General features: G+C 47.6%; 1 protein-coding gene across 2 annotated transcripts in view; it reads left to right on the forward strand.

The window, feature by feature from the left end:
* Nucleotides 1–27,123, forward strand: part of ABTB2 (ankyrin repeat and BTB domain containing 2) — a 180,056-nt gene that overhangs the window by 111,737 nt on the left and 41,196 nt on the right. For both annotated transcript variants that reach the window (XM_020912246.2, XM_020912247.2), the window contains exon 2: nucleotides 20,028–20,174. In XM_020912246.2, coding sequence (XP_020767905.2) covers nucleotides 20,028–20,174 — 147 coding nt within the window. The remainder of the gene's footprint in view (nucleotides 1–20,027; nucleotides 20,175–27,123) is intronic.

The following is a 27,123-nucleotide window of genomic DNA, read 5'->3' on the forward strand; positions in this document are numbered from 1 at the left end:
TACAAGAAAGTGTACGCAGGTAGAAGAGCAAATGTCAGGCAGAGTAGTAGAACCTGAACAGGTGGCAGTTACTGCGTAGACACTTAAAGACTTTTTCCAAGACATTTAATGTCAAGAAAATAGTATGTAGTAAGTAAAATGAAGCAACACTGTATGTTTAAAAAATATATCAGTACTTCTCTCTAAGTGATGAGATTATGGGTGATTTTTATTTTCTACCTTGGACCTGACTATATTTTCTGTATTTTTCTGCAGTCAACATACATTGATTATAATGATAAAAGTAATTTAATCTGAATCCAGTACGTGAGTTTCATTCTTAGGGTCATCTAACCTCCTGTGGCTGATTTTTTGTTAGCTATGTTTGTCTTATTTTTTAGGTGCTTCTTTCATGTCTTTTGTAATGGAAGAAAGTCCATTCTGGCATAGAATCACTATCAAAGAATAAATAATTTTTTAAAAGATTATCACATAATGAGATACTGCTTCATGCATCCTAGTAACCAAACAGACAATAACGAGTATTGGCCAGGACGTGCAGAAATCGAAACCCTCATGTACTGTTTGTTGGTAGAAATGTAGTGATGCAGGCAGTGTGAAAAAATATTCTGGTAGTTCCTCAAAAAGGCAAATGTAAAATTACCATATGACTCAGCAATTCCACTCCTAGGTGTATACCTATGAGAAATGAAAATGCATGTGCTCACAAAACTTGTAAGTACATGCTCACAATAGCATTATCTGTAATAGCTGAAAAGTGGAAAGAATCCAAATGTCCATCAACTGATGCAGAGGTAAAGTGTGGTCTGTCCATACAGTGCAAGATCATTGAGCCGCAAAAAGAAGTAAAGCACTGATACAGCTTGACATGGATGACCCTTAAAAATACTGTGCCACGTATGTAAAAGAAGCCAGACACAATATTGTATGATACCATTAACATAACATGCCTAGGGCAGGGAGATTTATACAGACAAAGTAGATTATTAATTGCCGGGGCTGGGCAGGGGTGGGGAAGACAGGGAATGGGAGTGTCTTTGGGGGGTGCTATTAAAAATGTTCTGGAGTTAAATAGTCATTATGGTTTTACAATTCTGTGAATATACTAGAAGTCACTGAATTGTACATATTCAAAGGGTAGATTTAATGATATGTGATTTTTTAAACGTCTTCTGTTTTGATTTTCAATGCTGGGCCCAGACTCCCTACAGTGGAGCAGTGTAGAGCGTGGACCCTGTTGCTTCCTGGCTTGGAAGTGGGATCCTGGACAAGTCGCTCAACCTCCTACGTGTCGGTTTTCTTTCCTTTATTTATTTGTGGTTGTGGTGGGTCTTCGCTGCTGCGCAGCCTTGCTCTCGTTGCGGCGGCCGGGGCTACTCTTTATTGTGGCGCGCAAGCTCCTCGTTGCGGCGGCTCCTCCTGTTGCGGAACACAGGCCCTAAGTGCCCGGGCCTCAGTGGTCACGGCCTGTGGGCTTAGCTGCCCCACAGCCTGCGTAATCTTCCTGGACCAGAAACTGTGTCCCCCGCATCGGCAGGCAGACTCTCAACCACTGGATCACCAGGGAAGTCCCAGTGTCAGTTTTCTTAGAGTAAAATGGGGCCCGTTACCTTACCAAGGGCCCTTGGGCATTTTGTGTGGGCCCCATACTCCCCCTCCTGCCCTCTTCTAGTCTGCCAATGTTGATGACTCCCTAGGAGATGAGGTCGTCATTCATGTAAGGCGATCTTGGGTTTTGCTTCCCATTTCCCCGGGAAAGCCCCTGCATTAAAACTACCTCTTCCAAGAGACGGGGCTTCTAGGTAGGGGCCAGAGGGATGGCTTATCCTACCAAGCCGTTTCCGGTGTTTGTTTGAAGAGATAGAAGTCAACTACGCGTAGGTGACTTCTTCTGAAATGTGTAGTTAATACAGGTGTCACGGGGCTTCTGAGCTCAAAGCACTCATATAGCACATGTTTATTTTTCAGACACACTTTCTTCCTCCCTTTCTCCCTCTTCCTTCCTTTGCTCTCTCCTCTTTCTTTCTAAGGGAAGGGAGTAGGGGAGCTAGGAGCTGAGGATGGGCTCTGTAGTCTGCACACACAGCGCGGAGTCAGAGCAGTTGTTAGAGCTGTGATGTCACTAGGACCTCGCAGGGCCTCCCCACCCCCCAGCTCGTATATGCACCAGGACCAGGACCTGGAGTGGGGAGGTGGAGGGCAGACTCACCTGCCCTCTCTCTTTCCATCCTGCTTGAGTGCCTGGGCCTGCAGAGTCAGCGCCCGGCCCTCTGACATCTGTCCCCCAGACGGCCATCTCCTAACAGACCAGGCAAAGGGAGGAGGCGCAGTCAAGAGAAAGCTATTCTGAAGCCAAAGCTATTCTGTGGTTTGCTTTACTAGTGAGAGGGTCCAATGTTTTCACTAAGGCTTAAAGTTAAAATAAATTCGTGTTCTCTGAACATGGGTTTTTCCTACTTATGAAGTATCTATCATGTTCTTGGAACTACAGAGATGACAGAGAGAGGGAAGTAGTAAGGCGAAAAGCATAGCCTCTGCCCTTCATAAGCTTCCAGTAAAAGGGTTGTCAATATCACAGTAGCTCCTGTGGGAGCCTGAGAACCCTGGGAGAGGGCCGAGGGCCATGGTGGTGAAAGACCACATCCCCACATGATGGGGATGATGGCACAGACTAGGACACTGCATGTCTATCATTTGCCCAGCACTGTGCACTCCTGTGGTCTCAACTGACTGTCGCTGGTGCTCTCTGAGAGCAGGTGTTATCCCATTCTACAGATGGGGAAACTGAGGCTCTGACAAGGTGTCACATGTCTAAGGCCACAGGGTGAGTAAGTGGTGGAGCCAGATTTGAGGCTGGGTCTGCCCAACCTGTAAGCTTGTACTCGTGACCACTGTGCCATGGTCTGCAACAGCTCTGGGAAGAAGGTGTTGAGCAGGCACTGGGTAGAAAGAGGAAGGACAGGAATGGGGGATGCCACCAGCGCAGAGATTGCAATCATGAGTGTTTCAGAACCTGAAAAGGGGAGTGGACCATCCTCTGCTCTTCTGGACCAGTCAGGATAGACACATACAACCTCGTCCGGGGGTGTGCTCGAGTCCTGGGCTCCCAGATCTCAGTGGGCTAGAGTCACACCAGGTGAGGACCTGTGATGGAGGGAGGGTCCCCAGCATGGAAAAGGGAGTGGGTTTACCGGTGTGGACACAAGACAAGGGGCAGAAGCTGCAGCAAGACAGGTTGGATTGAATCAGAACTTCCTTGCAGTTGGGGCTGCACATGAGCTCCTGATCACCGGAACTGAGTCTGCGGGCAGCTACTCAGGGTGTCGTGCGGGAATGTCAAACATCAGGGACTGATCAGACAGTGCCATCTGTACTGGGGGGTGTGGTGAATATTGATACCATAGTGGCAGCGTATTAAATAAAGACAAACCATGGGGATGTGCAAAATGAGAGGCTGTGTGGTTTCTGAAGTCCTTTCCAGCCTTGGCTGTTAATAAATACATGTCAGGCCCTTCTGAGTTTGGAAGGAGGAGATGCCGTGTGTGTTATAGTAAAGCCCCGGGACAGAGAAGTGATCTCCTGAAACTTTAGGCAGTTAAGATTTTGATGCTTTCTCACTTCGACCATCTGGCAGGGGGCCTGGGGGTGGACAGTAAGGTCTCTGGAGGTGACTTTGCTTCCACCTTGGAGTCATCTGCAGCATGCTGACTGGTCAGTGACTTGAATAATGAGGTTGATGCCGGGAGGCAGGAGTATACTTTTCTCGGCCCTCCATTCACTGCAGCCTTCCGCCTGCAGGGCACAACCCCTCACAGGGGCATGAGCTGCAAAGCAGAGCTGAGAGAGCTAGAATAGGAGCCCACCGGAGCCACCCAGGCAGGAGAAACACCCCCACAGAAAGATAAGGTTAATCTGCTCAAGGTGTGAGTGAGAATGTGGGGAGCTATGTTGTTGGCAACCACCTCTGCCTGTAAGGATGATTATAGGGGTTTGGACGCAGACTTGGGGTGCTGCAAAGAAAGGGAGAAAAAGCTGAGAGCCGCAGAGGGTGTCAGAGAGGCAGTTCTTTCCCTGCTGTTAGTTATGCTGCTCAAATCCAAGTGTGATCCAGCCCAGCTGGCCTGGAAGGCCGTCGATGGCCTGCCTCTTCTCTGGCCAGTGGCTGACACAGCCTTATTGGAGGAGGGGGTACTGCCCAAACATGCTGATTCAATGTTTCCACCACGTTGGGGCCATCGTGGTGGGCGGATCACACGCCAGCCTCGTAAACTCACGCTCTGCTTGTCTATGTGCCGTTTATAGCCCCATGGGGAGCTGGCTTTTTAATAGCCTAATTTGAGACTCTAAGTAGGAGTTTGTAAAACAAACAGGGAGGGACTCTGGCCAAAGCCCGAAGAAGTGCACAGGGTCACGTCCAGCTCTGCAGACAGGCCACAGCTCTAGGCACCCAGGGCATCAGGCAAATGCACTCCCCAAGGACAGGCCTCTCTTCCCAGGCAGCATGCTGCAGAAACCCCCGGAGGCTTAGCAAGACCTTCCCCTTTGGCTTCTGCGTGGAAAGCACAGGGGGGTCCCAGCTTTCCTGGTGGGAGGAAAGGAGTGGGCCTGTGGTGCACATCCAGGGCTGGATGTCGGTAGACCAGATGGCCTGGTTGCTCCCTAACTGAACAATGGACCCATAGCCAGTCCTCCAAGGTTTCTGGGAGCCAGAGTCTGCAACCCACAAACACCTGTGAGGAAATGCCACCTCTTCCTGCCACTTTAGTTCAGTTTTTGTGACACCCGGTTCTCAAATTCAGAATGCGGTGGTGCTGACGTCTATCATGAGGCCCTGTTAGAGTCACCTGTCTCTAGCAGGTCCCATGTGGATGTTTGAGGCTCACCTCTAGGGCTGGGACCACAAGCAGGGGTCCTGTCAGTGCTCGAGTGCTGGGGTTTGATGTGACTTGGAGGCCACTGCCCACAATGTCATATTGTGGGACTCTCTTGACGCACCCAAAATAACAGCGCTTGGTACTGTGAGCCTTTAGATTGGAACGTGCTGTAGCCATTGAAAGGGATAATGAGAAACCGTATTTGGGGCCTTGGAAAGATGTCTGTGAAATATTAAGTAAAAAAGGGTGATTAAAGTATTAATTTCTTAAAATTAAAAGTATGCAAGCATGCAGAAAAATATGCACGCACACTCCAAAGCAGAAGTGCATATTCAAAAGTGCAAAAGGATATTAAACTGTAATGCCAATGGTGATTATTTCAGGGCAGTAAAATTACTATTTTTATTCTCTTCTTTTTGCCTATCTGCATTTTTTTAAATGAAAATAAGTTGTGGGGATTCTGCCGTGGCCCAGTGGGTTAGGACTCCATGTTCTCATGCCCAAGGGCCCGGGTTCAATCCATGGTTGGGAAACTAAGATCCCACAAGTCATGTAACATGGCCAAAAGAAAGAAAAAAGTCTGTGAGTGGCATTCTGCCGACAGATGGTCAGCCAGGAAGATTCCCCCATGAAGGGAGATTCTGACCCTTATGCCGAACAAAATGAGAGCTGGAGTTGCTGCAGCCATGTCAGTCTCTTGGGGAACTAGACCACATGGGCCAGAACTGCTCTGTTCTTAGCAGAGTTCCCGTCTGACATGTGCAGAGTCAGTGCCACAGAGGAGGTGGTAAGCTCACATTTTCAATCTCTATAGAGATGCAGGGGCCCCGGGAGTGGGGAGATGGCTTTATCATCAAATTCACCATATGATTTCATTTGAACAAACGGTTCCATGGTTTAAAAAAAATTTTTTTTTGCAAACTAATGATTTACAGAAACCATCTTGTACTAGAAAAGTTACTTCATCTGCAAGTCAGAGAAAACTACTATGATGATCTGAATTGTGACCCTCCAAAATTCACTGGGGCTTCCCAGGTGGTGCTAGTGGTAAAGAAGCCGCCTGCCAGAGCAAGAGACATAAGAGACACAGGTTCAGTCCCTGGGTCCGGAAGAGCCCCTGGAGGAGGGCTTGGCAACCCTCTCCAGTACTCTTGCCTGGAGAATCCCATGGACAGAGGAGCCTGGTGGGCTATGGTCCATGGGGTTACAGAGTTGGACACGACTATAGTGATTTGGCACACACACATGCACACAAAATTCACCGGTTGAAGTTCTACCCCCAGCACATCAAAATGTGACTGTATTTAAGGTAAGTAAGGTAAAAATGAAGTCCTGTGAGTAGGCCCAAGTCCAGTCTGACTGGTGTTCTTATAAGAAGTGGTGATCAGGACACAGAAACACAGGGGAGACCATGTAAAGACGCAGGCACAGACAGCCCAGGAGAAGGGCCTCAGGAGAAGAAAGCAGCCCTCCCCACACCCTGATCTCGGGCGTCTCCCCTCCGGAACTGTGAGAAAACAAATTTCTCTTGTTTATGCCTCCTGCTCTGTGGTATTTTTCTCCGGTAACAAGTTCAGAGATTGGCAGTTCCTGGTGGTGGCTAGCTTGCTCAGCAAGATGTTCGGAGACGCAGGCTCTTTCTACTTTCTGCCCTGCCATCCTCAGCATGTAGGCGCTGGTCTTGTCCCTTCCTGGAGCTCCACGCCCTGCATGGTGGCCTGGCTCCCGGAGGCGTAATGGCTGCTGCTGTCCTTCTTCAGACAGTTTGTCATATTTAAGACCAGGAGAAACACGAAGGTCCTGCCAGCTGGACAGCCTGTCCTTTTAGATTAGGAAAAACAGCGCTTTCCAGAACCCCTGATGCCCTGAGTTTGTGTCTCATTTTCAAAAATCATGTTGCACAGCTGTAAGAGAGTCTGGGAAGGGGGCCCCCCAGGGCTGGTATTGCAAGTCATCCTGGGCAGAATCAGGGTTCTCTTAGCCAGGGAAAAAGACAGCATTCGATAGGTCACTGAGAACATTGGCGCAATTTCAAGTATCCGGATAAGTAGCTGAAGTTTTCATGCATCTTAGCAGGGGAAGATCATGGACTCCTGGGAAAGACCCAGTGAGGTTTGGGTATCCCCATCCTGAGAACGAACATTCTGTGGGGACATCCTTCCCTGCACCTTCTCCCCACCTTCAGCCCACCCCATGTTGTGTGATGTTGCCCAGCCACGAGATGACCAGGGACTGTTTGCAACCCATAAAGTCTGTTCAGTCCCTTTAGGGTTCATGAAGTAAGCAGGAGCTTTGTGAAACATCCTGTTATTTTTCTTCCCTTGCTGACAGCACACAGCAAAAGCCCTCTCTTCAGATTCCTTCTAAGCTTCTAGTACCTACTGCAGACCCCTCTACCATTTATTGTGGTGCCTTTTGATTATCTGTCTACATGTTTTTCCTCTCCTCTAGCGTCAGGGACCTGGGTCTTAACCTCTGTATTTCTAGGACTAAGCTCAGTGTAATTAATAGACATGTGAGGAAGGTTTGAGTGGGTGAATGAGTGATGGGAAAAGCACAGTGCTAACATTCCCTGAGCCTACTTAGATACTTGTTCCTTATTAGAAGTCATCAGTCCACTTTGGGACAGAAGGCCCCATGGCCTTAGAGCATGTGTTCTCTGTCTGTGGGATTTAACTCCCTGCAAGCTGCCCTTTCTGGGTGCAGGAAGGCAGGGTGGTACATGGGTATGTCCATTTGTGCCATAAATGAGGTGATGAAGGGAGTGACTTCAACTCTGGACTCGTGTCCCCAACCCACTTGGCATGAGGATGTCTTTTATTGGCCCAGATTTTAAAGCTTGTGTTGAATTCTCTCACTCTTTGTGAATTAACTTTTGGAGCCATAACAACTGAGACTGAAATTTACTAATTGGTTTAATTTGATCCGGAAACATCACCAATTTTAAAAGTAGTCCAACATGTTTTTCACTTCTCTGGTCTTAAAAATGATTCCTTAATGAATTTTAGTTCCAAAATTTTACCTGCATCTTTGATGTTTAAGTGCTTAGTGCAAAAGCTAAAAGGAATGAGCAGCTTTGTTGAAATAAGAGCCAAAGCAGTAGCCCAGGTGGATCTTTATACTGTGAATTCCCTGACAGAAGATGTCTTCAGCCTGCAGTGGGGTTCTCTAATCTAGAGACTCCTTCCCACCCCTTTCCCACACTGCACCCGATTTATTGGTCTCACTGTGTGTATGACCCTATCATTTACTTGCTGAAACCTCTTCAATGAGTCCTCCTTGCTCTCAGGACAGAGTCCCAGGACCTTAGATTCCTGTGACCAGTGCCCTGCTCCCTGGTTTCTCCCCAGGAGGCCTGTTACACTCTCCCATCACTTCAGGTTACCCTCTGCATCCCTCTGAGGGGCTCTGGATTAGTAGTGAGGTGTACAAGTGCAGAACTGCGGCCAGATTTTTCCCACCTGACACCTGTTTTTTTGTATAGCCTGCAGGCCAGTAATTAGTTTTATATTTTTAAATGTTTGAAAAAGTATTAAAAGACTAGTTTGTGACACATGAAGGTGATATAAAATTCCAAATCAGTGCCCATGTGGAGACTTCCCTGGTGTCCAGTGGCTAAGACTCCACACTCCCAAATGCAGGGAGCCCAGGTTGATCCTTGATTAGGAAACTAGACCTCACATGCCACAACTAAGATTCTGAATGCTGTAACTAAGATCCAGAGCAGCCAAATAGGTTTTTTTTTAAATTACTTTAAAAATAGAGCCGATCATCTTTTTAAAATCTGTGCGCATCTGTTTATGTGTATGCACATGACACTGGCAGAGTCGAGCGTTGTAACAGAGACCCGCACAGCCAGAAATATTTACTCTCTGACCCTTTGCAGGAAATGTTCACTGATCCCAGCTTCATATTGACTCCAAGGGTGGGTGGAGGGAGGACAGTGATCTCCCTTAGCCACCTCCCAGGCTGCCCCAAATAAACACATAGTCTAAGTATGAATAATGTGCTGACTCTACAAATACAGCTTCGTGACAAGTCCCAGGGGACCCCTCCCCAGCCTATCACTGCCCCAGAACCTCCCTACACAGGCCCTTGCTCTGTTTGAAACCCCATCCAACTGATGTCCACTCATCAGCTATGTCTCTTCCTTCAGGAAGCCTTCCTTGACTACTCGGCCTTCATAGTCCACTTAGAGACCCTCCTCTGGGCTCTTTGGTCCAACTCCATGTAGCTGTTTTCACATATTATTGACTTGGCTGGTATACTGTCTGCCCTTCTTCACTAGACTGCAAACATCAAGAGGTCGAGACTATGTCCTGTTTACTTTTCAATCCCCAGAACTTAGCCACTTCTGACAGATTATTAGGTCATCAGTAAACAGAAGAAGGGAGTGGATGAATGCAGATAAATGATCCATCTATGGTGAGTAAAGCATGACTCTTTATCAGCACAGACCTTTAGGGAAAAAATGGGATAGGTTGGCCTCGGGTCCCTTACTTCCTACAAATAGTGATGTTACTGTTGTATGGTATCTGATGGCTTAATCCCAAAGCCGTTGGCCCTGGGAATCAGTGAAGTCTTTTATAGGAATATTTCCATTTATTACGTTTGCTATGTTTCAGGCATTTTGCTGAATACTTACTTAACTTCTAATTCTCAAATAATCCTGTGAACTAGGAGCTATTATTAGGCCTACATCAGTTCAGTTCAGTCGCTCAGTCGTGTCCGACTGTTTGCAGCCCCATGGACTGCAGCATGTGAGGCTTCCCTGTCCATCACCAACTCCCAGAGCTTGCTCAAGTTCGTGTCCATCAAGTTGGTGATGCCATCCAACCATCTCATCCTCTGTTGTCCCCTTCTCCTGTCTTCAATTTGTCTCGGCCTCAAGGTCTTTTCCAATGAGTCAGTTCTTCACATCAGGTGGCCAAAGTGTTGGAGCTTCAGCTTCGGCATCAGCCCTTCCAATGAATATTCAGGGTTGATTTCCTTTAAGATTGACTGGTTGGATCTCCTTGCAGTCCAAAGGGACTCTCAAGAGTCTTCTCCAACACCACAGCTCAAAATCATCAATTCTTCGGCGCTCAGCTTTCTTTATGGTCCAACTCTCACATCCATACATGACTACTGGCAAAACCATAGCTTTGACTAGATGGACCTACATACAGATAACCAGATTGAGGCTCAGAGAGGTTAAGTAACTAGTCCAAAGTCACACAGTTAATAAGATTCATAGCTGAATTTTAAACCTTCTTCCCTCTGATTCATGTTCTTAAATCACCTGAAAGATCTAAACCGAAGCAGGTTATATTTTTAGAAGGACTCTAGCACAGTGCATTTCTGACTAATGTGCTCATATTCTATTAATAAATATCTTGGCCATCTGCCCTGGACTTTATGATACTTACCTCTTTTTACTTAACCCCCAAGGAATGATTGTGCTCAGGCTGATTTATCCCTCTCCTTCCTTTGGGCTGACACGTGGAGACGTCTTCCACCCGCCTCTTTTACCTGCTGGCAGCACTGCCCTCACTGGGGATGTAGCTCAGAGATCACTCCCAGGAGGAGCTTTGCCTTCTGTCCCATCCGCGCGCCCACCTTTGCCCCCACGCCAGCAATGGCAGTGGCAAGCCCCCCTCTTCACGCTTGGTGATTCCGGCCCTGTGACAGAAGGACTTCCCCCAGCTCCACCCCCAGCTCTGGGACCTCTCAGTCCCAGCACATTGCAGCTTCTACTGGCGGCTGAGGCCACCGTGTAGCTGCATCATGATCACACAGGTTCAGTGTGTTCACGGCTGCGCCGAGTGTCGGCAGGATGCCACCGGAGATGGCTGCTCAGTCACCACCATCTGGCCAGGTGAAGGAGCTGGCCTTTAGCGAGGCTGATTCTTGGAATGAGACTTGCAGACAAAATCTCACCTCCTGCTTAGGAATATAGAACAGTTTCTGAGTTTATTTTCCTTATTTTTTTATTAATATTTATGTAAAACAATTAGGTTTTTTCTATTTGCTTTTTGTGCCTCCATGAGCTCACAACAGTTGTAATAATGGTTTTATTTTTATTAAAATATGTATGTTCATTTTTTAGTCAGTAGGAAAAAAGCATGAAGAATAATGGAGGAAAAAAACCATCTCAAATTCTCCCGTGCAGAAATAACTTTTATGTTAAATGACCTTTGTTCTGGGCTCTTTATAAGTAATTAGATCATAGTTTTGTTCTTTTCCAAACATTCATTTGTTTTCTTATATAAAAACTTAATTTCCGTTAACTTGCTGCCATATTTGAAATTATGGATATTCCTGTGCTCAGAAGAAATGATCTGTCATCCTCTTCTCCCTCTAAGTGTATCTCCCCCATCTCATCCCCTACTTCTCTTAGAACAGTCACTTTTTACAACACCAATAAATCAAATTTGTATAAAGTTTGGAAAGTGTAGTAGTTAAAGCGTTTTTATAGCCCCAGCATAGAGAGAACCACTCTCACCGTGGTGGTGTGTGCATGAGCTGGGGGGCGGGATGATATTTCAGGGTGATGAGTGTGTGTGTTTGCATTGCACATGTGCTGTTGCCTTTATACAAGTGTGGATGGCTGTTGTCCTTGGCTCGCAGGAACTGATGTGCTCAGTCACCGTGGGCCAAGGACGGCATGTGACAGAGGACCATGGTCAAGTGGTGGATTTTCCTTTTTTTTTAGGAGGCGGCAGTTGCAAGATTCAGGCTTCCTGGGTCACTCAAGTTCTTGATGTGTTACATCAATACTTTGGAAAGAGGCCACCCAGAATCTCTTAAAAAGTACTCTAAACACCACGGGGATCTTATTCCACAGGAAAAAGCTCAGTGGTTCACGTGTGAGTTCTGCGCTCCATACTGCCCCATGTTGTGACTGTTGCTGGGTTTTCCAGAGTTCACCTTTAGGTTTAATTTCCTGAAATTGATCTGCTTGGTTACTCTGGCTTTACTTTACTCTCTTGCAAAGGAGGGAAATGACAATGAACAGGCTGCATTTTGTTACATCTTTATTTCAAAACAATTAAGCAGCAGTCCATGATCTTGACTCGTTCTTTTAGGGGCATATTCATCCCCTGGGTCTGGGATGGAACTGATATGAACTTTAATTAAACAAATCACCAAAATGCCTATGAGGTGGCATTCCTAGTGGAGATTTCAAATTCACCCCCCACTGTTTTGTTGGTCTGTTTTTTTTTCCTGGTGGCCTCTCTGCCCATCTAAATCTTCACCCTGCTTGGAGCCGCCTGGGAATTGGGTGAGCCAGTCCTGAGTTCAGAGGTGCTGCTGCCAACGGGAGGGAAAAGAGGCAGCCCAAGGCCAGCTCCCCAAGCTGGAGCCCCACCAGCAGGCCCAAGACTGTCAAGGATTCCAAAGAGAGATGAATTCCAGCCCAGTATTCACTGTGAGGTTTGCTTTTTACCATTCTTTTTTAAAACCATCTTTTTAAAGAGAATCTAGCTCTGGCAGCAAGCATGTTGCACTTCATCAGCCTTTGATCTTGCCCTGGGTTCTCTGGCCCCTGGCTCCCTGGGCAGTCATAAACCGTTATTATTTCACGGTTTAATGGTAAGCTCCCAGCCCTCTGGGCCTCTCTTAACCGGAAGACCACCTTCAGCCCTTGTGGCGTTCTGATAACTTAGAGCGGGGGGTGTTAACCAGAGCATGGCCATGTTTGCTTTTAATTTCCTGACCTTGAGGAAGAAAGGGAAAGGGCAGTGCTAATTGGCCTGTTAAGCGGTGAAGTCTTCTGTCCCTGAGCTTGTGGACAGAGCCCTGTGGGAGAGGCAGGGTGAACTCGAAGGATGGGCAGGCTGAGTCTGAATCCCACCTCCGCTGCTAACTTGGTGACCTTCGCCAAGTGACCAGTGCCATCCAAACCACGTGTCCCTCATTGGTAAATAGGGGCTAGCAACAGTACTGGCTGATAGTAATGAGACCATTCCCAGGGTCTTCAGAGGGGCTCAAATGCTGCTTCATCTGACTGGTAGTCTTGCCCAGTGTGGGGTCAGCCCTCTTCATTACTAACTCGTAGTTCAAACCTGCTTCCCAAACAGCTTGGACCCCCGCTCTTCTCTTTTCCTGCCTCCCCACCTTTGCTCCTCACTTGAACGCTTGGGTCTCATAGTATGGTGCTCTCATCTTTAGGTGGGTGCTGGCTGAGAATCACATGAGCATTTGATTACTCTTGAGGAATCATTTTTACAGGGAAGACTGACAGGTCATCAAGTCAAGCAGATTTCATTCCAGTTCTAGGTTTTCCTCCTTATTTCCTTCATCTTTCCCCTGCTTCAGCACTCCTCCCCCAATCTCTTTGAACTTAGACTATCAGGAGAGACACCATTCAGTGAAGGGAGTTGTTTTTTTGTTTTTTTTTTTTTTAATCAACTGTCTTTATATTCCATTTGCGTCTCTCTGTAAAATATTCTGACTTTAACTCTTCAGCACTTTGTTCAGTGTGACTAATATACAACAACTGAGCATTAAACATACTATATATAAAATTCCAGATCGGAGAATGGAAACACTTTAAAAAAAAATAAAAATGGTTGGATTATGTGAGCTATTTGGAAACTGTTCAGTGGGGCAATATAATTTTTATTTTCAGAAGCTTATGGATTGAACCCCACCCAAGTGTCCAGCTCCTAAGAAAACTGGTAAAAAAGATGCCCTGCCAAGTTTCCTCTCAAGGGCAGTAAAAGAGCAATCCTCTGCATCCTGGGTTTCATTTTAAAGAAGCAAGAAACAGACGGTGGCCTTTGCTGTCGTCACAAATGAGCTTCCCTAAGTCGGCTAGCAAGTTGGGGGAAAGTGTGTAGGGGCCAGGGACAGGAGAGGGTGCCAGGCACACGGGCTTGCACAGGTCTCTGGCTCCACTGCAGTCACAGCTCCCTGAAAAAAACATTTGCAAGTCTGCACAGAGCCCTGGGAGTGGAATGTCGAGTTGAGGGGACAGTTAAGTTACAATCTTGATGGCCTTTTAAAAATTTTCCCACTTTTAATTTTATTATTATTATTTATTTTTAATTGATTGCATTACAATATTGGTTTGATATCTGTCATACATCAACATGGATGAGCTAATGGTGTCCCTCTTGAACCTCCTTCCCACCTCCCACCCTTTCCCACCCCTCTAGGTTGTTACAGAGCCCCAGTTTGAGTTCACTGAGTTATATAACGAATTTCTATTGGCTATTTATTTTATATGTGTTAGTATATACTTCTGTACTGTCTCCATTCATCTCACCCTGTCCTCCCTCTCACCTGCCCTTGTCCAGAAGTCTGTTCTCTGTGTCTGCGTCGCCATTGCTGCCCTGCGAATAGGTTCATCTTGAGGGCTGTTGATTACTGGTCAGAAAAACTGAACTGTAAATCTATCTAGTTTTCACAAAAAAAGCTTATCTTTACATTACAATTTTGTGTGTATATGTATGTATGGGGAGGGGGTGTTGTTATAACTGGAGGAGAATGAAATCATAGGAAATAATACTATCAGGGCCTATTTGTTTCCACTGTTGACAATTCAGAAGTTAAATAGTGGAATGAAAGTGGGGGAAAAGGTTTTGAAGTGTATACTTTAGTGCTGGATCAGACTTAAGAGGCCATCCAACTGACTGCCTCATCTTACAGAGAAGAGAATGAAATTCCCATTGGTTTGGTGTTTGGGCTGAGTCCTGCTTCTGAAAAACCTTAGCACTGAAAGTCTGGTCTGTCAACCCAGTGTGCAGTCCACTGGCTTCTGCCTTGTTGCTTGCTTGCTTGGAGGAACCAGCACCTCTGCAAGCTGAAGCCCAGCTGAATTCCTGGTTGACTATCGGAAAGAAGGCAGGATGTGTCTTCTAGGCCCTGGATTTCCCATCTGACTCTATGGCGCCCTCTCTGGGGACTGGTGGAGAATCACCTGGAAAGGAACCTGAGACTGAAGCAGAGCCAAGTGACCAAACACGGAAAACAGCTTGAGAAACCAGGATCAGGTGTGCGTAGGCTTCTTAACTCTGCTGATTTCGTGAGAAGTGCTGGGAATTTCCCCCTTTACTGGCAGAATTATTTTCATGCCTAAGTATCACAGAGAGAAGAATATTCTCTATTCTTATCTATGGAAAGGTGTTTGAACCTATTCATGAGGTGGGGAGAGATTGAAGAGTTTAAGGCCAGAGAAAAGAAGAGTGTGTGACCAGAGTAACATACTTTCCAGGTGGCGCTAGTGGTAAAGACCCCACCTGGTAAAGACCAGGCGATGTAAGAGACGCAGGGGGCTCTGTCCCTGGGTCAGGAAGATCCCCTGGAGGGCGTATTGCAGCCCACTCCAGTATTCTTGCCTGGAGAATCCCATGGACAAGGGAGCCTGGCGGTCTACAGTTCATGGGGTCACAAAGAGTCGGACACGACCGAAGCGACTTAGCACCCACGGCCAGAGTAAGGGATGTCAGGGACTGGTGAGATGGAGGTGGGAGACAGGGGAGGGGCTGCTCGCAGGATCCAGAGGGAAGCCCCAACCAGCAGTGACAGAGCTTTGAGATAGGAAGGTGGTGAGAGCAGCAGGGCTTGGTGGTTGATTGGATGTGTGGGGGAGGAAGGAGAGAGTTGATAAGGATGACTCACTGGTCTGTCCTTGGGCAACTGGGTGGATGTCATGCTGTGCTCAGAGAAAGGACTGGAGGCTCTGGGGAATGAGATAATGAGTTCTGAGATTCAAGGGTTGGGCAACCTGCTTGAGAAAAAAGGAGTGAAGATTGTGGTTGTGTGTGTAGATTGAGAAACGTAGAGGCTTCACATAGGGCCAAAGCAGATGGGGTGGAACCTTGTTTCAACAGAAATGCCGATTTTGGAGATGAGAGAGGCAGAGGATGCCTGGATCTTGTGTACTCGTTCCTTGCCTCTCACGCAGTAGTTCATTTCACGGCAATGATCCGAGCCATGCATGTGGGTTTTCTCTGTAACTTTTACAGCGTTCAATAGGGATTGATTTGGGTGTCTTTATTAACTAGTAAAGGAATAAAGGTTTCACTCCAACTTGCTTTCTTTTCCATCATGACTGAAATAAAGTTTTTTCTAAGGATTTTATAAAGGGAAGGGGGATACTTTGCCTTTCTTTTGTTTTTTTTTTTTTTTTTTTGGAAAGCCCTTTTTCCAGAATAACCTTGCCCCAGGCCCATGTCATAAAGCTGGGAATTTCTGTGGGCAAAGAAGGCATAGTGTTGAGAGAATGTTTTCCATCTCCAGTGAGAATGGCTGAGAAACAGGCTTATGTGGGAGAAGAATTTCACATTGACAAAAAAATAAAAAAAGCTTCCTTAGGGGACAGACTCAGTAGATTCAGAAGGCAAGCTGTGGAACTGGCATTCTAGAAAGATCAGGGGGAATAAGAGAGACAGCCTTCTGTCCGTAGAGCTTCACGCGAGGCCTCCAGGGATCCTTGGCAGGCGATGCCTGGAGACACATTAAAAAGAAAGTCATATTTCTGGATCTTTATATTTCCTCCTTTCAGACTCCAGGTCCAAACAGAACAGAACCCCTTTTCTCGCACATATCCTCATTCTCTCTAACTAAAGGACAAGGTGGTCAAAGTTAGGACATCATTTTATTTCAACGTCTTGAGACTCAAGAGATTGACATTCTAGCCCCAGTTCAGTTCCTGATCCTCAGTAACCTTGGGACGATCTCTGAACTTTGGGGGCGGGGGCCTTGGTTTTCTCATCTGTATGATGGGTGCAAACATTACCTCATGAAGCCTTGGGAATTGAATGTGATCTTGCATACAAAGTTGCCACAATCCTGGCACATAGCGAGCCCTCTGTAAAAGTCAGCAGTGGCTATTACTGATAATGACCACTCTACCTCCCTTGCCAGGAGAATAAATTACATACTCCGTGTTAGAAGTCTCTTAAAAGCAGAAGGTACTATGCAAAAGCTGTGATGCTATCAATTACTATTATTAATAAGAGGCTCATAATTACCTTTGCCACAGTATTAAGTGAAAGCCCCTTTGGGTGGTGATGAGTGGGAAAATGGGAACAATTATTAATGGAGCTGCCAGCTCTTGTTACTAGATCCACTGACATAATATTTCTCTCTGGGAATCCTTTGACAAATCAGCTGACCTTCCTATTCCCTTGCCCTAAGCACTGTAAATTTGATCCACATGTCCCCAGCATTGTTTCTGTGGATTAATAATGAAGAGAAGGGGGAGGGTGAGGCCTGCATTAGGACCTCTCGTTGCGTAGAGACTCTCCCAAATGTTTGGGCTGTCCGTGGGGTTGAGCTTTTTTAGTTGAGAGGGTGGGTGGGTAGGCGGGGGTTGTCTTTTGTTTAACTTGTTTTAATGCCCAGAGCCGGCTCTTCCTAATGTGTTTGGGCCCTCAGCTGTCAGGGAGAGGTTCCGCTTTGGGGACACAGATGGGGGCGGGAGGACCCAGTCATACCCTCCTCCTCCCACTGGAAGCAGAGCTTTGAGGAAGTGCTTCGATGCCCTGCCTTGCCAGGTCAGTCACCACTGCCATCCTGGAAGGGTCGAAGGGAGACTCAGGGCGCAGGTCTCAGGCAGAGAGGGAGCACAGAGGAGGCCTGGAGGCCGGGCTGGGGCACGGGCAGGCTAGGGGGGCAGGGCTGCACCGCAGCTGAACCTCGAGACTGGTCAAAGACCGCTGCCAGGATCCTGGGCAGGAGGGAGACTGCTGTGTGCTGCCAGGATCCTGCTCTGTGCGTGAGGCCTGGCACCGGGGCTTCCTGGAGTGAACCGACCAGGAGTAACAGCAGCTCTGAGTCAGGACAGCCGTGGGGGAGCTTGGTGGTGTGAATCTGGGCTCACAGAGGGATGACGTGCATATATTCTAGGGCCAGTCAGACCTGGCTTCGAATCCTAGCTCTGCCACTTAGTAGAGCAAGTTATTCAAACTCTCTGCACAGTATCTAAAATGGAGACAGAGGTGCCTGCCTTGATGAAAGATTAATACATGAAGTCTGTGTTCCCAGCACATAGGGAAAATACCTGTAATAGCAACTGAAAAGCCTTTAACTCTGAACCACACAGCAGTCCAAACACTGACATTCAACAACTCAAGTCATTCCTCACTGCCACACCGTAAGCTCGGTAGTAACCTTTGTTTTCTGTAGTTAACACATGAGGAACCTGAGGCACCGAGAAGTGAAGTAACTTGCCCAAGATCACACAGCTGCTTCAGTGACAGAGCCAGAATCATGAACCCAAAGGTTCCAGCTCCAAGGCCCTGTCTTGAGCTGTTTGCTACAGGACCCATGGCTGTTGTCATCCTTGTGACAATTTCTGTGGGCAGGATAGGGAATTCTAGCCCGGATTTGGCCACATCCCAGGGGCTCTCCCATTATCTCAAGGAATTTTAAGAGATTTTTCCCCAAAGTGACAGATTAAACTCCTGTGGGTATTTTGCTTTTTCAAAAAAAAGTTCAAGGGGGTTGGACAAAGATGCCTTGATCAAAGAAATAGCAGTTATCAAAAACCGGGAATCTCTGTGGCCACATGCTCTTAACAACCAATGCCTCAATTTTAAGCCAGTCTGATTTTGCTTCTCTGGTGTTTTCTAAGAAGCCACACAGTGAGTTGAAGAAATTTACACGCTGCCACCCTCTGGGATTGATTCTGACAGCTCTGCTCCTCTGTTGTTGAAGTGCTAATGAAAAACACTAATTGGCCTTGGCCAGTGGCTGGAGTGGGGAAAGCCAGCATCCTTTTTTCTGGTTTCTCTTAGTCCTGTTCTTGGCTTGAAGGAGAAGGGGGTGGTGTGTGGGCAGCATGAGGAAGTGAAAGGACTCCAGGGGTGATGCTGGCCTTTGCGTGGGCAGGGTGGACCTTTATATCTGATGCCCCATTCTCTGAGCAATGAGAGGACAAAGCCAGGTCTCTTTGTCACCCTGGAATCCTGAAGACAGCACAGTGCCTGGGAAGCACTCTGAATATTCAGCGAGTGAAGAAGGGAAGGAATGAGTGAATGCTTGTGTGGCCCACAGGTGTCTGGAGGCCAGTTCCTTGTGCAGCTTCAAGAAAGGGTGGTCTCCACTGCCTTAAACCACATATGCAGTTGGGCCACCCTGTATTCTGGCTCCCACAACACCGGCCACAGTTAAAAGTCAGCTGTCCTAAGTGGAACCTTGTAATTAGCCCACTCCCCATCTCCTACTCCACCAGATGGGAAACAGCACTATGGAGTTCCAGCTTTGCTTCCTTCCTCAGGTGACTTGTTGATAAAAGACATTTTCACATATTGAGATATAGGGAAGTCATTCTGGCTTATACATGAGTTAATTTGATGTTGTTGTTGTTGTTGTCTATTTATTTATTTGGCAGCTCCGGGTTTTAGTTTTGGCATGTGGGATCTTTAATTGTGGCATATGAACTCTAAGTTGCAGCATGCGGGACCCAGTTCCCCGACCTGGGGTCGAACCCAGGCCCCCTGCATTGGAAGCTTGGAGTCTTAGCCACTGGGCCACCAGGAAAGTCCCTAACTTGAATTTTATGCTAACTAAAATAACCTGTGGCCTATCAAACATACACTGTACATCTGCTTTATTGCTGAAGAAAAGGGCACATTGACCAGAGGTAAATAACGTCTACGTTAAAAATAAAGAGTAAGGACTTCCCTGGCAGTCCAGTGGTTCAGACGTCACCTTCCAGTGCTGGGGTGGGAGTTAGATCCCTGGTTGTGAAACTAAGATCCCACATGCTGAAAAACTGAAACATGAAACGGAGGCAGTGTTGTAACAAATTCAGTGAAGCCTTTAAAACTGGTCCACAGCCAAAAAAATCTTTTTAAAAAATTTAAAAAATAAAGATGAAATGCCCCTCTTCCTGGGATGGCTCTCCTTTGATGATAAAGACCCCCTTCCCAGATGCAAAGGCCTTAGTGACTCTCTTGTGTACATGCTGGTCTGTTCTTTTTTTTTTTTTTCTTTTCAAACCTTGAAGATATGTAACCCTGACTTATTTAATATTCTTTGTTCTGACAAGGTATAAAACTGTTCTGAAGACTCTGCTTCTGCAAAGCAGTTTCTCAGGGTAATCCGGGCAGCACACTTCTAGGCTAGTCCTCCGTTTGGTGCAGATAAAACTCTTTTATTCTTATCATCGATTGTTTATGAATTGTATTCACTGACACACCACCTTGTCTCCCACAGGGGTCCTCTCCCTCCCCGCATACTTCAGCCCCTACAACGGGGGGTCCCTGGGCCACGACGAGCGAGCCGATGCCTACGCACAGCTGGAGCTCCGGACCCTGGAGCAGTCCCTCCTGGCCACGTGTGTGGGGAGCATCTCCGAGCTGAGTAAGTGGAGCCCCCACAGCCCGCTGGCTCCGAGGGAGAGGTGGGGAGGAGCCCGCCTCCTGGGTCCTGGCTTCCTCCTCCTCTGCACGTGTCCTGCCTTCTCTGAAAACTGCCCATCCTTTAAGGCCAGAGGTTGCAAACCAGTGGCCCACAGACATGCGTGGATTGACCAGCAGGTGCATTTAATCACATCCAAGCCCAGATCTCTGATTTCTCCAGAGAAATCAGACCGTCTGACACCACTGTGCCCCATCCCTGGATGGCGGTGATCAGGGGAGCTGAGTGGCAGCTGAGGGGATAGCAGGAGTTCCCGTCATTGTCACATACCTTGGTATCTCATACCTGACCTGTCCCATGCATTTATTTTATCTGCCTGGCCCCAAAGACTCTGAGTTTATAGCCAGTGTGAGAAATAACGCACCTCCTGCAACCTCAACATAGAAAAAGAAAGAAAAAAGCAAAACTCTGGCTGGAAGGTGGCGGGTGTGGTCGGCAGACACAGCCCTGCAGCGCCCTGGGCATCTCCCAGGACCTCAGGGCTCTCTGAAACACGCTGGGAAACCCCTGGGTCTAGGTCATTATCGCTTGACAGTTGCTTCAAAAAAGCATGTTAGGAGGCAAGAGATCCCCATGTCCCCCAGTCTCTCCCTCTCATTATCCTGATTATTTGAGCAATCAAACTGCGCTCTCAGCCTCCTCAGTTCTCCCTTCCTGTGTCATAAGCCCACCCAGCAGAGGGTGGGCACACTTGCCCAGGGTCACAGCACACAGCGTGGAAACAGATGGAGTTTCACTCTGCTCCCGCCTTTTCCGCTTGTGATTTCTCTGAGGTTTCTGGCCCCTGAATAGTGAATGGCAAGCCTTTCTGCTTCTTTAGGACACAGCTTCCTCCCTTCCTGCCCACAGTCTTCCTTCCCTCCCCAGGACAGGAAGTGAAGGTGCCTGGTTCAAGGTCATAGAGCAGATTGGTGAAAGGGCTGGTTCAGAAAGCAGGACTTCAGGCTCTTTGTCTCCTAGGGGCATTCCAGCATGGCCACCTGGGTCCCCTGCCCTTGGGGACCCTGCAGGAAGTGGGCTTGGGTGTGTGGGCTGTCTGTGAGCTGGGTGTGAGCTACGCAGAGTCTGTGTGATGAACTGTCTTGGCCCGAGAACAATGAGGAACAAATGTAGGCTTCAGTCCACTGGAGAGCACTTGGGTTTTGTTTCGCATTTAGAACATTGTGAGCACTTACTGTGTGCAAGGCACTGTATGAAGCAGCTTGGTCACGTGATCCCATTTACTCTGCAGGACAGCTCAGCAAGGTATGTCCTGGTAAGGGAACTGAGGCTTAGAGAGGAAAAGCCATTGCCCCCAAGTCAGACTGCTGATTGGAAGAATCCAAATGAGGGCTTGACTCCGACTGTGTCTAGCTTTAGCAAAGCTCTGAATTACTTAGGGCTATGGTGGGCTACAGCCCAAAGGGTCGCAAAGAGTCAACTGAAGTGACTTAGCACACACGCATGCATGGGCTTCCTAGACGTGGCTAGCAGCCCAGCCACCAGCATCTCAAGGCAGCTGAGGTCAAGATCGGAATCTGATCTTGACTTTTATCATAGAGCCTTTTATTGTAGTAGTCTCCATGCCCGTTACAATCCACAGTAAGACACAAGGCGGGCATTCAGAAACTAGTTCGGGAGACGGGCTTGTCATCTTTCTGTCCTTGTCATTCAGCCCAGGGACCAAGTCCTATTGTTTCTACCTTCTAAAACTATCCCGATTTCTGTTTTTGTCCTTTCACCACCTTCACTTCCAACAACTCAGCCCAAACCAGGGCTACTTAAAACCCAAATTGGATTATGTCACTCTGCTGCTCAGTATCCCCTCCATTCTCCCCATGGCTTTCCAACACACTCAGTGAAATCCAGGACTGGACACGTCATCAATCTGGCTTCATCACCTACTATTCTCTTGCTGAGCGCCCTGCAACCACCCCAGCCTCCTGGCCAAAATCCTCCCACCCCAGGGCCTTTGCATTAGGCATTCCTCTACCCGTGATCTTTTCCCCCAGGTGCCCAGTCATGGCATGTTCTTCAAGTTTCTGCCAAATAACAGTTACTAGACAGGCCTTCCCCACAGATCTGCAGAGACTCAAGGTCCCAGCATCATTCCTCTGTGTCCCATCTTATGACTTTGGTTTATTCTAAGCACTGATGGACACTTGGCAGGTGAATAGTTGGTCATCTCTCCCATGTGATTAGAAAGTCACCATCACAAGAGTGGACACTTTCTCTGTTGTACCCCTGGAGTATGTATCACCAGTGTTGAGAATAGTATCTGAGCCATGTGTTTGTGTGTGTGTGTGTAGAAATGAATTCTCTGCATGCTAAGTCACTTCAGTCAAAGTGACCAATTCTTTGTGACCCTATGGACTGTAGACCGCCAGGCTTCTCTGTCCATGGGATTCTCCAGGCAAGAATACTGGAGTGGGAAGATATGTCCTCCTCCAGGGGATCTTCCCAACCCAGGGATCGAACCTGTGTCTCCTGCATTGGCAGGCAGGTTCTTTACCACTAGTGCCACTTGGGAAACCCAATGAATCCTCTATCATATAGTTTTTGCCTCCTAAAGCCTACCTAGGATTGGTTCTCATTCTGCCTCAGCCATTCCTCAGGCCAAAGGTAAGAAGGAAGCCCAGAGCATCTTTTACCGACAATCCAATTGGCTGTGTCGTGTGCCAAGACGCCCAAGCTCTCTCACTCTGAAACCAGTGTTTTTGCTAGTCATCGTGAAGGAGGAAGAAGGTGAAGGTGGAGGCAGATATTGCAGTTTTTCCCTCTGAGACTAAAGAACTTAATGAGGCTAGTGATACTTGGCACTGAGTTCCTCATCCCTGAAAGTTTAGCCCAGGTTTAACATGCATCCTCTCACTGCGCCTCGCCAGGACCAGCCTGCCAGGTCGGTCGGGAAGTCTCACTCTTGTATCAGGTCCAGCTGCATGGGGAGCTCCAGCCACTTGTCTTTTCCTCTGTCTCTCTCTACTTATGAGAATGTAAATGGGAGGGAATAAGAAAGAAATGAAACACTTTTTTAAAGGGAACCAGGTGGTGTGGGCCTCATTTTGGAGACAGTGTTAAATCCCAGGTTGCCCCTGCTCCTTTTTTTTTTTTTTGACTTCACCAGGTCTTAGTTGCAGCATGTGGGATCTTTAGATGCAGTATGCAAACCCTTAGTTGTGGTATGTGGGATCTAGTTCCTTGACCATGGATTGAACCAGGCCCCCTGTATTGGGAGTGCAAAGTGTTAGGCACTGGACCACCAGGGAAGTCCCTCCCCTGCTCTTTTTATTCAATGGCTCCTGATGGGCGTTAGACAGACCAGAGGGAACCCATAGCACCTCTGATCAAGGCTCTCGTGACTAGCAAGCAGAAAGGGTGTTTCTCCCTGCTCCTGGGTGTCCCTGGGCTTTAGACTGAGGTCTCATCAAGCTTAGGGTCAATTGATTCTCAAGTACAAAGACATCTCAGAAGCAGCTCTGAGAGCCCAGTTTTGCCAAACCAACAGCACAGCCCCATTGGGCCACAGCTTCTCAAACTCACTGTGGTGATGGGCCAGGAATGGTATATCCTCAGCTCTATTGGGCTTCCCAGATGGCGCTAGTGGTAAAGAACCTGTCTGCCAATGCAGGAGACGCAAGAGATGTGGGTTCGATCCCTGGGCTGGGAAGTTCCCCTGGAGGAGGACATATCTTCCCACTCCAGTATTCTTGCCTGGAGAATCCCATGGACAGAGGAGCCTGGCAGGCTACAGTCCATGGGGTCGTAGAGAGTTGGATATAACTGAAGCGACTTAGCATAGCTCTATTGCAAACTGAAACTTTTATAAAATAAATAAAAAGGAGTGTCTAGAAACACAAAATAAAGTGCAGGTCAGATGCAAGTCGTCTTATTTTATTATTAGATTAAATAGGCATAAAATCACTCTGTCAAAAAAAAAAAATCACTCTGTCAGACTGCTCTGGAAATTTTTTCAAGATCACTTTCAGTTTCTGAACTGAACTTCTGAAACAGTAACCAACAGTTTGGCAGACCTGTTGCAGTCTGCAGACCGCCCTTCCAGTAAGCAGTGTTGCAATGGTCGAGAGCATGTGTTTGGTACACAGGGACCACAGTTCAAATCCTGGCTGGTCCCCTTGCTGCTTATGCCCCTGGACACATTTAACCTGTGTAAGCTTGTGTCCTCATCTGTGAAACGGAAATGCCTTGCTGATGGGGTAGCTGTAAAGACTTGAGATTTTGTTGTATCTTTTCATGTCTGTCACGAAGCCTAGAAAATAGAAAGTGGCAGGGAGGACAGTCTCTCAGGGAGAGCATCCAGAGCACGCAGGTGTCTTTGCCTGTTACAGGCACTGCAGTGCAGCTTAAGTCTTTAGATGCCTGATCAGAGTTGTCTGCAGGCATCTGTCTTTTTGGTCTTTGAGATAGACTGGTAGCCCGCAGCTTGGCTTGGAGCAAAGTGTCCAGGGTCTCCATCTCTAGTTCCCATGCCTTCATGGTTTTCTGAACTTTTGGAAAGCCTCTCTCTTCCTGGTTTCCCTTTTAGGGAACCCTTAGGAGGCACGTCTGTTCCTTCCTTGACTTTCTTGGCTGCATTCTGGCTGGAAATGTGCTGCCAAGGGGCCTACACCAGTAACAACACAATAATCTTAAAATGTAATGAATGGTAATGACTTCTACCTTACCAAACTTTGAAATGATATTTCACCAAGGTTTCTTTGATGCTATCAGGGACTCTGAATTCTCCTCCTCATGGTCCTGTGGTCGTGCCAACGGTTATGACATTCAGATCTGGAGACACGGGAGCCAGGTTTCAACTTATTGCAGCCAACATAGGTCTACAACTAGCTTCTGGGAGGTGGCTTGGCATGGAGTTATTGGGACCAGTTTCTACCACCCAGGACCTGAGGGCAGAGCTGGGATCTGGCATTGTGGGGCTGGACTCCTGTCCTGGGAAAGGTGGAGCAGCCCTTGACTGCAGGCAGAGGTCCCAGGAGGAAGAGCATGACAAGGTGGCCTGTAGTCTAGAAGAATAACAACAAAGGAGAGTAATAATAATGGTGATGTATTTAACTTTACCAAGCCCTTTGTGCCAAGCATGATGTTAAATGCTTCACATTGGTTATTTATTTGAATTCTCAGAACTTGTGGTTAGAAGCAGTTATTTTTACAGATAAGGAAACTGAGGCTTTGATAAGTAACTTACAGAAGGCACACAGTTAGTTTGAAACCCAGGCAGGTCTGACTCTGGAATCTATGCTCTTATTCGCTTACCTGGTAATTCTCTGGACATTAGATTCAGCAAGGGAAGTTTTACAAAATATAGACACCTGAGTCCTGCCCCAGGCCAATTAAATCAGTTTTGGGGATGGAACCAGGTGTCGGGGACTCTGTGCTCTCAGCCCTCTTGGCCCTGGGATCTGGCAGGAGGCACCCGAGCTACAGCTGTGGGCTGAGCAGGGTCCACTGTGTAGAAAGGAGTGAGGACCCGGGGTGAGGGGGCATGGAGTGCTCTTTCCCTGCTTGGAGGTCTCTAGTTCCAGGGCTGTCACTGTCCCTGCTTGGAAACCAAATGTTGTCACTCTGGCGGTCATGGGAGGACTTGGCATCTAATGAGCTCAAGTCAAGTACCACCAGAAGTGTTTCAGAATGAAGTGAATGTGTAAGGATACATTTTCACTCTTCAAATGTTTGCTGAGCACCTGTTGTGCAGTAGAACCTGTGCAGGGTACCAGGGCTACATAGAACAGAGTACCAGACCCAGATGCTCCACAGGGAAGTTTAAGGGAATAAGTGAATGATTTGGTCTGGCCGAACATCAAATGGCGCTTCACCTGCCATAGTAAAACCTGCTGGTTTCTCCCTCCATAGGTTCAGCTTTGCTCAGAGGCTTTCTATCCAAGGGGCTATCTGTGAGGAACTGCATGGGGATAGAGGAAGCTGACCCACCGGAGACGCTCCCCTGAGTTCTCAGGCCCGAGAAGAATGGAAGGCGCCACTTTTCCTAGAGTGAGGGGCCCGCAGGTGCCTGGGGCTGTTTCACCCATCCTTTCTCAGCATTGTGGCCTCACACAATGATGGGATGTTTCCTGTCCTAAGCTGGTGGGGTATTGAAAAGACTTGACTGGGGAAGAAACCCAGCACAGGATATAGGAACCTGAGGACCCCACGAACTTCAGGAAGGCAGGCCATGGCCTGGGTCTCCTCTCAGTTCATGGACTTTGGAGACACACAGATGTGGATTTAAATCTAGACCCTACCATTTACTTAACCTCTGGACACCGTGGCATCCCTGTGACCAGGGAAATGCATGGGGTCAGTAAATATTTACTTACCAGATAAGCCTCACTTTCTTCATCTGTAAAATGGGGATGTACTTGGACCCCAGCAGTGTACAGATCAAATTAAATCCTTTTTCTAGGAAATAGAACACCCAGCACATAGTAAGCATAGTGGACAGTGGTGGTGAGAGTTTTCCTTGACACCATGGAAAGGGAAGCCCTTTTCTGCAGAAGTACCTGTACTTTTGGGGACTCCCCTGGTGGTCTAATGGTTAAGAACCCGCCTTCCAATGCCAAGGACGTGGGTTCCATCTTTGGTCAGGAAACTAAGATCCTACATGCCTCGGGGCAGCTAACCCCTCACTCCTCAACTACTGAGCCTGTGTACTCTAGAGCCCTTGCTTTGCAACAAGAAAAACCCAAGGGCCACAACTGGAGAGAAGCCCCCCATTACAACCAGAGAAAGCCCACACACCACAGCAAAGGGCCCATGTAGCCAAACATTTTAAAAATTAAAAAAAAAAAAAAAAAGTACCTGGACTTTGCCCCAGAGAGCACGGGAAAGAACCACCACACAACCTGGCACAGGAATTAGAAGCTGAGAGGAGAGGCCCAGAGAGATTCCCATGGTCAGA

This window comes from Odocoileus virginianus, chromosome 10, assembly GCF_023699985.2.
Source record: "Odocoileus virginianus isolate 20LAN1187 ecotype Illinois chromosome 10, Ovbor_1.2, whole genome shotgun sequence".
NCBI lineage: Eukaryota > Metazoa > Chordata > Mammalia > Artiodactyla > Cervidae > Odocoileus > Odocoileus virginianus.